Source organism: Stegastes partitus, unplaced genomic scaffold (assembly GCF_000690725.1).
Source record: "Stegastes partitus isolate 25-593 unplaced genomic scaffold, Stegastes_partitus-1.0.2 Scaffold2453, whole genome shotgun sequence".
In the NCBI taxonomy this organism is placed as follows: Eukaryota; Metazoa; Chordata; class Actinopteri; family Pomacentridae; genus Stegastes; species Stegastes partitus.
Genome location: NW_007580184.1, coordinates 478 through 10,357, shown reverse-complemented (window position 1 = coordinate 10,357; position 9,880 = coordinate 478). Strand labels below are relative to the sequence as shown.

At 43.8% G+C, this 9,880-nt stretch overlaps 1 protein-coding gene across 1 annotated transcript in view; it reads left to right on the top strand.

Annotated features, from left to right (window-relative positions):
- The window catches only part of tfap2e (transcription factor AP-2 epsilon), a 14,584-nt gene extending 4,948 nt beyond the window's left edge, over positions 1-9,636 (top strand). Inside the window, exons 4-7 of the mRNA XM_008305245.1 lie at positions 2,276-2,507; positions 6,867-6,985; positions 7,313-7,451; positions 8,870-9,636. Of these exons, the coding sequence (XP_008303467.1) occupies positions 2,276-2,507; positions 6,867-6,985; positions 7,313-7,451; positions 8,870-9,131 (752 nt within the window). The 3' untranslated portion in view covers positions 9,132-9,636. The remainder of the gene's footprint in view (positions 1-2,275; positions 2,508-6,866; positions 6,986-7,312; positions 7,452-8,869) is intronic.
- The last annotated feature ends 244 nt before the right edge of the window (positions 9,637-9,880 follow it).

Genomic DNA, 9,880 nt, shown 5'->3' with positions numbered 1-9,880 from the left:
AAAAAAAAGAGAGAGATTTGTGCAGAAAGCAGCTAAAGATGGCACCTGCTGCGTTATGAAGCCACTGACTGAGCTCCAGCTCATAATCATCAGGATAAATGGCACGTTTTTTCCTTTTCAGCTGTAATTTAAACACACTCCGTCCTCCGCTGCTCATTCCATCCTGATTCACTTGTAAAGTTTTCGCAAAAACAAGGATGTAATTCTCCAAATCGAATCCCCAGAGGAGACGCTTCGCCTCTCGCAGTCATTTGATGAAGTGATTCCACTTGTTTGCCGAACGCTCAGAATTGATCAATTACCACAGCGAGGCTCCTACAGCAGATAGCAGAGCAGAACCTAAAGCCCTCATGAATAAGAAAATCCAACAGGGAGGGGGGAAAAATGAGGCAGAATATGGAAGAAGGAGGAGGGGGGAAAGGAGACGAGGAAGGCTGAGGAGGAGGAGGAGGAGGAGGGATGCTTACAAGAAAGAGTTAAGCAAAAAAAAAAAAAGAAAGAGGGAAAGATGATGAGAGAAAGAGGAGGAGGAGCAGCAGATGACAAAGACGAAGCTTTAGAGGAAACTCTGAGGCCTCGACTGCTGAATGAGAGGATTTTAGAGGTTTTTTTTCTCAGTTTGGGGAATCTGAGCTGCTCAGCGGGATGTTGTGTCGAGGCCACAGCCGGAGAAACGACATCCCAACGTACGCTTTAATACAGGCCTTTAAAAAACAGAGAACGCTGCAGAGACGAAGGAACAATAAACAGGATTAACAGGAGTCGAAGGTCCTGCTTCTGCAAAGACATACAAGTGTTTGAGCTCGTCTCCACTCATCTCTACCTTTGTTTATTGTCATCTTTCTGCACTGAAAAAATACAAGAGATTCGTTGGAGCAATTTAAATAAATTTCTTTATGTGCAACTGAATTAAATTTATCCAAAAAATGCAACTGGTTAAAGCTACATGTGCTGAAATCATTTGATTCCTCACAAACAAGCAATTCTGGAACTTCATTTTATGGAAAATCAACTTAAAGTTTCCAATTGTTTGCTTTACTCAGATGTAAAATCTAAAACACGAGTACGCCGTCACACCCACTGCTCTTTCCTTTTATTCTACACTCGCCTTGAAGGAAACGGTTGCTGAGATGCAGCAGAAAACTCTGAAGCAACACGTACAATCCTGAATGAGTCCGAAACCTACATTTTGCACTTTAGCTGAAACCAGAGCAGCAGGTTAAAAGGACAAACTGTCACGTCTGGCTGGTAGAATCCACAAAAGGCAACAAAGCAGGAAGATCAATTTGATTAACTCAAATTAGCACATTAATTGAACAAAAAATGTACAAATAAAGGTACAGAAATGCGTCTCTCTTACATTTGATCTCATTTAACTCTGAGGGTATTTAGCTGTGCAGGTAGCTTCGCTCACATTGTTGATAAATCTGCATTCAAAAGCATCACTGTCGTCCACAAACAGCCTCTGTCTCAGTAGCTTTTGTTTGTATTCGCTGTAATTCCACCAAACTATCAATAGTGAGGAGGAAGGATCGTTTCCAAAGACAAGAGTGGATTGTTTTACAAGTCGTTTGGCACCAAACAAGTAAAATTCACTTCCTTCTTCCTGGTGCCGAAGCAGAAAATTCAGATTTTAACACCTAAAAACTGCAAAATACAAACGACAGAAGCCGTTTAAACAGACGAGGTGCAGATCTAATGCATCCCTGTGCACAAATATCCTCCTAATCTTCTCAATTCAGAGGATTCCTGCACATTTAGTGGATTTTCACTGACATAAAGACTGAAAGACAAAAGATAAACACAAAGAAACCTGAATCTTTAACAGGATTTGGGTTTATAAAATGAAAGACCTCCACTGGAAGATTTTTCTTCTTCCTTGTTCTGACATTTCTCCTGAATTCCAACCGAGAGGAAGAACCTTTCTGCCTCCTGAACAAGAGTAAAAGTTTACCGCGGCGCTGAAAAGTGAGTGCAAATTGAGCTCTCGCAGGTGTGAAACGAAGCTATTTGAGAATGCGCAGCTAAAACGAAACCACCTGCAGTTTGAACAACAGGATCAACAAGCAGCTCCAGAATTAGAGCTGTCGACGCCAGGGACAACATGACGCTGAATAGATTAATGAGGAGGAGGAGCAGCTGACATGTGTTTACATCTTTATTCATTATTTACCTGCCTCTACCTCCCCAGCCGGCTTCTGCTGCCGTTCAGCTTCCTAACTGTCTCATTCTGGGTCACGTTCCTGCCGCTGATTCCTCTCCACTCCGTCCACAGTTCCCATCCCGTCCAAGCTCAACGGCTCGTCCCTGTCGGCGCTGTCCATTGGGAAGGAGGGCCTGGGGATGGGCGCCGTGTCCAACCCGGCCGAGGTGTTCTGCTCGGTGCCGGGCCGCCTGTCGCTGCTCAGCTCCACCTCCAAGTACAAGGTGACGGTCGGGGAGGTGCAGCGACGCCTGTCTCCGCCCGAGTGCCTCAACGCCTCCCTGCTGGGCGGAGTCCTGCGCAGGTAAAACCAGAACCAGAGGCTTGACTTCACACTGTAGGGAGTCGAATCGGGACAGTGAATGACAGAAACACTCATAAAATCTGTATATTTGTAGAGGAAAAATGAGAGTTTGACCTCTTTAGGCCCCAAAACATCCTCAATAGAAGCACCTTAAACAAACAACGTGAAGATCGACTGGATCCTGGTGCACAAACATTAGTTTGACTCCTTCCAATCTTCTCAATTCAGAAGATTTCACTGCGGATTTAATGGATTTGCAATGACAGAAAGACTAAAAACCAAAAGAGAAACACAGGAACCTGAATCATTATTAGGACTGAGTTCAGAAGATGTGAAACTTGAGTCCACTGGAAGGTTCTTCAGCCTTGTTCTGATGTTCCTCCTGATTGTCGACTGATTGGAGGAACCTTTAGGTGTTAGACGTTCTGTCATTCTAGCTCCTGATCAATAGAGAAGGTTCACCACAGTGAAGAAAAATGAGAGTTTGACCTCTTTAGGCCCCAGGTGTCCCCATTAAAATCACTTTAAACAAACAACGTGAAGATCTGCTGGATCCTGGTGCACAGACATCAGTTTGACTCATTTTGGTCCACGTACCTCCATATTTAGTGGATTTGCAATGACATAAAGACTAAAAAGCAAAAGAGAAACCTGAATCATTAGGATTGAGTTCAGAAAATGTGGAACTTGAGTCCGTTGGAAGATTCTTCAGCCTCGTTCTGATGTTTGAGGAGAAACAGTTCAACGCGTTTGACGTCTTCAGGCCTCGAAAATGTCGCAAACAGTCTGAGAAGGAAACGTGTTTTTTGGTTGAACTGGCTGCAAAAAATCTTTAACAAGGAGTCTGGAGTTGACATGAGCTGGAAGGTTTGTGCAGCAAATTACTTCTGTTCGTTTGCAAACACACCTGTGAACACACGAGGTGGAAATTAAAGTTAAAATCGTTCCAGAACCTCAGACTCCGTGTTCCTGCCACGGAGGTTTCCACATATTAGACGTCGGAGATGTTTAGGGCAAAAATACCAATTAAGTCTCTTTATTTCTGGAGGAAAAAATGAAAATTTGACCTCTTTAGGCCCCGAAAATGTCATTAAGTCGAACAGGGAAGGAACGTGTGTCTCCGGTTGAACGGTCTTTGAGACGGAGCCTCGAGTGGATGATATTAGTTGGATCAGGAGCCTGAACGTTGAACATCACTTATATTCACTGGTAGCAGCAGGAACCGTGTGTGGAAACAACAGGCATCATATCAAGAGTTTCACCATCAAATATTTAGCTTTCTTTTTTTTCTTTTCAACCTTCATGACCTTCTTTAATCTTCTTTGACCTCTTTAGGCCTTAAAAATGTCACAAAATGAAACAAACTGAGACGAGATGGAGAGTTTTCGAGTTGCTGAAATCTTTGACTGAAGCGGATTTAAACTGGATCGTGTAGCTTCTCCAAAGACACGCGAGAAATTCAGGTTTTAAATCACTCAAATTCAACATTTACCACCAGCCGTAAAAGCCACGATCTGATGTCAGAACCTCAGATTCAATCAGAATCTGTTTTATTTGCAGGAAGGTTTGCACACATGAGGAATCTGACTTTTAGTGCAAAATAGTAGAAAAGTGACGAGAAGAAAATGTAAAGAAGGATTAAAGGGTGAAAAAACAAGTGTTAGACGTGGAAATGTGACGCGTTGTTGTAGGTAAAGCATCCAGCAGTGTGTCAGTAAACGATCATGAAATCTGCTTCAGTTTAAACGTTACTGCAAAAACAAAAGCTGCAGATGTGAGATCTAAAACATTTGTCTGTATAAAGGAGGTCAGACGTACTGTTTAACCGTCTGATCGCCAAACGTTTTCCGTTCTCGTCTCAGTTTTCTTCACTGTACGCTCAAAAAAATCCATCAAAAAACCAAAACATGTGTCCCTCCTGAACAAACACCTGAACAGCTGAGACGACTAAAATCGTGTTCCGGTGTCACCAGGCCGTCTCCCCGTCGCTCCACGTTCTGAGTCAGTTTGCACAATTTGGGGAATAAATTCAGCCTCAGCGTCGTCAGTTTGGTATTTAACACTGTAAAAGCATCAGAGGCGGAATTAATTAGACCTCGGAGCGACTGAAATAGCCGGAGCTCGGTCCGAGCACCTGATGTGATTCAGCCACCCGCAGCCATCTTTAGCATAATAATCAAAAACAAGGCCATCAGAGAGGATCCTGGGAGCTCGGGAACGACTTCCAGCCCTCGACGCTGCATTTTGAATTGAACATCGATTGTACTTTTTGAGGCCTGCTGCTGCTGCACAGATTCAGAAAGGAGGAAAAATGTGGCATTCATGCTCATTAGAAGTGAAGGAAACCGGATTTATGGGAAATGTCGTTTGTAATTCTGTGGAGAAAAAAAAAACAGCATAGCAACTGATTTTTTTAACATCACAATGAGTGTTTTTTGGGGGATATTTTTCTTAATTTTGCTTTAACATTAGCTGCATAAATTGTAATTACTGATACGATCCTGGTCGATTTACATTTACAAACGCTATAAATGTCAACTTTAAGCTTGAGATTAGCATCAGCTCCTTGTGTTGAATATAATTTTATGAACCACATGACTCAGGCTCCCTGTTCTCCGTACATGTGAACATTTTTTTGCCGTTTTTTTTTTTCAATGGAGCTTCTCAGAATAACATTGCTTTAATTTAACAACGGGGCTGAGGACCCAAAATGGGTCATGAGACTAAATCACAAGAGAAGCGATGTGGTTTAATGAACTACAGCCTCGGGGCGAGAGAACAACTTTATGATTTGGGTTGCAGGGCTGAAATACTTTAAGAGGACATAATTAAAGGATCTAAAGGGTAGTAAAAACCCCCCGATCCTCCTCTGCACAGAGATACAGCCGCCACAGCGATAACACAACAGCGCTGCCTCACACAGGCTTAGCTTCAACTCTTCTGTTGTGCAGATTAAAACCTTAACTCCGGTTTCTACTTGGGAAATTTCACACATTAAACATGAGCTCAGTTTGGAAATATGATGCATTGCTGTAGATAAAACATCCAGCAGCATGTAGGTTAATATTTATACATATGTTTTTATATTTAAAAAAAAAAGCTCAAATTTAAATGTTATTGCAAAAAAAAAAAATGTTGAATTTAAAATATTTTTCTATATGAAGAACGTCTGAGCGGTGAAACAGATTCTGGGCGTTTCTTTTCTGTTTCTTTCCACATTTTCTTCACTGTTAGTTCACTTTTTACTGCAACATAAACTCCTGCAGCTCCATGAAGACGGAGAAAGAACTCAGACACGTCTTCTGTGCAGAATGACGCAGTTTAAACAGACATTTTTTATTATTGTTAATTTGGGAAAAAAAAAACCCTGAAATCAACACGTCCAACATTTTTCCGAGTGTCCACAGATGATACCAACACTGGAAAAATCAGTCGTGGCTCTACTTACTGTAGATGTTTTACTATTTATAGTTTTAATCTGCTTCCATAGCTGCCTCCTCTCTGTTCGGTGTAAACACTGCCTGCAGTTCAGCCGAAACCTCACAGAATTTTTTCCAGGTCGCTGTTGATCACAGCTGAGTCACTGATGGCTTCATGGTTCAGCCAAAGAGTGCAGAATTTTTCCTTTTTTCCAGAATCTGTTTAGAGCAAATGGTTTATTTTGTATTAAATTTTAAAGCTTAGATTTGGAGAAATTCGAAACAGCACAACAGAGATGTTTAGTTCAAGGACCGTCGGAATCCTGGAGTTATTTCTGTTTTTACATAAATGGTGTAATTGTGGTGATATTTAAAAAGACAACGACATGTCTTTGGGGCTAAGAGTGAGAAGATATAACAGAGTTTTCAGCCATCAGGAGATGGAGGTTAAGTAAAGTAGATCTTTTGTAATGAGAATTTTATTTCCTGTTTTCAGGGTCAACAATGAGCTCAAATACCAGAGATGTTAAAATGTAAACTCTTGTGGTGCTTTAATTAGCAGCACAGCTTGTTTCATGAATCAGGGTTGGACAGGATTGATTGGATTTAAGTTGAGCTGTGAGAATAAAACGAGGGACAGTAAAGCAACAGAGAGGATAAAAAAGAGAAGCAGAGAAAATCCTGAGACTATCAGTGCTGACAGGGAACATAGGGAGGCTTCAGCTGCGCCCACCACACACACACACACAGACACACACAACACACACACACACAACACACAACACACACACACACACAACACACAACACACACACACACAACACACAACACACACACACACACACACAACACACAACACAAAGCACAGCAAAACTCATAAAGACAAACACACACACTGAAGGACCATCTCCTAAAAACTGCTCTCTGTTTCCGCCCTCAGGGCGAAGTCAAAGAATGGTGGCCGCTGTCTGAGAGAGCGTCTGGAGAAGATTGGCCTCAACCTGCCCGCCGGGCGACGCAAGGCGGCCAACGTCACTCTGCTAACATCTCTGGTGGAGGGTAAGCCGCCGCCGCCGCCGCACTGTGACCCGCATACATCCTGACAGAGACGCATGAGCGCACACCAATGAGCAGCCGCCGCATGCATGGCTGCGTGCGCGCACACACCAGCGCGGGCTGGAAGAGCCGCGGCGCCGAGCGGGTTGGAAGTCAGGAGACGGCTGCAGAGTTCGTCCCCCGACCCGACCCGGCCCGGCCCGGCCCGGCCCGACCACTGTGTCGCACACTAGTAGATAATTGAATTCTAAACTGAGCAGCAGCTCCTCCTGCCTCACTGGCCCGGTTCTGTTTGTTTGTGAGCTCTGAGTCTGACCCGTTCTGTTCCAGGTGAGGCCGTCCATCTGGCGCGGGACTTCGGTTACGTTTGTGAGACGGAGTTTCCAGCCAGAGCCACCGCTGAGTATCTGTGCAGGCAGAGCGAACCGGACCAGCTCCCGACACGACGCAGCATGCTGCTGGCCACCAAGTGAGTGGGTCCACCTCCTCCACACAGTCTGTGTACTGGTCCAGCCTGGAGCCGCTTTAAGCCGGTGCTGTCAGTGTTATGAGCACGTTTATCAGGGAACCTTCAGGGAACGCTCCCTGAAGGTTATCTAAAGCTTACTGATGCTGAATGTCCAGGAAACATCCCCCAAACATTCCTTTATGGTTCCCTGCAGGTTTCGCTTCAATAAACATTCAGGGAACATCCAGAAAACATTCCCAGAACATTCCCTAGAGGTTACTGTTTATCAAATCTCCAGGGAACATTCCCCAAAACAATCCCCTCAAAGTTACTATTTGAGAACCTTCAGGCAATGTCCAGAGAATGTTCCCTCAACATTCCTTTCTTTAAGGTTCTTTGAAAGTTGCTGTTTATTGAAGCTTCAGTGAACGCTCAGGCAATGTTTCCTGAAGGTTACTGTTAATTTAACCTTCTGAAAACGTCAAGGGAACATTCCCTAAATATTCACTTCAGGTTCCCTAAAGGTTGCTGTCAATTGAGCCTTTAAAGACCGTCTAGGGAACGTTCCCTTGAAGGTTACTGTTTGGAAACCTTTGAGGAATGTCCAAGGAACATTCCACAAACATACATCGGAAGGTTACTGTTCACTGAACCTTCAGAGAACGTTCAGGGTCTACCCGACCAAACATTGCCTCAAGGTTCCCTAAAAAAAAATTACGTTTAGAAACATTAAGAGAACGTATGTGAAACATTCCCCGAACATTCCTTAAGTTTGGCTGAAGGTTGCTGGACTAACAGACCAATATTTAGGAGTTTTTGATCTCACACTTACAAATTATGTTTTTTAGCGATAACTGTTAAATTTCAATAAATGTCATTTTTAATTTATACATGAATGTTTACTGAAGAACTGCTGGATGGTGCATCTACAGCTACATGTTATGTTTCTAGGAAAAATGCAACAAGAGCAGAAAACACAGAAATACCTTTGATTGAAGAACTTTAAACTCCCAAATAATCTGATTGTCAAATACTAACGTTTAGTCCACGGTCTGTCTCATGTGAACTGTTACATATGAGGGGAAAAAACTAGTTGATATTTCATCACAGGTTTGTCTGCAGCCTGAGTTTGTGCTCAAAGTGTCAGAATCAGTGTTTTACTTTGGTGAATGTTTCAGGTTTTAGTGAAGGTTAAGACCAAGTTTTTCAAAATAAAAGTAACTTGGATTCACCCTCAATAATGTGTAGTAACACAATTATAACTCTTCATACTTATATTTTTCTTGTCTAATGCACATTGTTAAATTCCATGCTCACACTTTTCTACTCGTGTTTATATTTTTTATCATCTCGTCTTTTCTCTGCTGATTCTGAGCCTTTGAATCGAAGCACCTGTTCTGAAGTTAATGGAGCATTTGTGGTTGTGACGGTTCCTTCAGGGAGATCTGTAAGGAGTTCGTGGACCTGATGTCCCAGGACCGCTCCCCGCTGGGCGGCAGCCGGCCGACCCCCTGCCTGGAGCCCGGCGTCCAGGGCAGCCTCACCCACTTCAGCCTCCTCACCCACGGCTTCGGCACCCCGGCCATCTGCGCGGCGCTCTCCGCCTTCCAGAGCTACCTGATGGAGGCCATCAAGATGCTGGACAAGGGCGAGGGCGGAGGGAAGAGCCACCACGACAAGGAGATGAAGCACCGCAAGTAGAGTGGGGGAGGCGAGGGGGAGACTTGGACTGACCCCCCGAGCTTCACCTCTGGGACACAAACTGAGACTTTTAGCTCCCAGAAGCTCCTCCGGCCGGACGGTTTCTGTACTGTAACGTGTGACTGGCAGCGACGCATGGACCTGCTCTCATGATGGCAGCATCTCTTCAGGACCACCCTCACTTCCTGTTTTTATTCAACATGTCACCTGTGCGTGTCTCCGTCACACCTCGTCACGCACACGTCGGACCGAACTCACCTGGAAGCCCCATAAAGCCATATCCGAGACGGCGGCCTGCTCTCGGCTCCTCTGGAACTCTGGGAGACCTTCGCCCGGCGGACGGACGGGCGCGGCTTCCACTCGTAGTTCTTGTTCTGTTCGCGGCGGCGGCGGCGGACGGGGGGTCATGGGAAACGGAGTTCTCTGCAGGAGGAGCGAGAAGCAGCTAAAGGGTTTCTTTTATTTTCAGTACTTCGTGTTGGTAACTTAAGAAAATGACACAAATCATTTTGTACTTTCTGTGTATGTTTATTATTAATGTTATTACTGTTGTTATTATTATTATTATTATTATTGTATTACGGCATAAATGTAATATATTATTAAAGAATTAAGAACTGACCGGCTGAGTGTCCTGTTTTTATGTCGGATACGTCGTTTTTCTGACAGATTTTAACTGTAATATCTTGAACAAGTTGCTTTTATTTTACAGATTTTTCCTTATTTTGTTAAATTACTAATAAAAATCA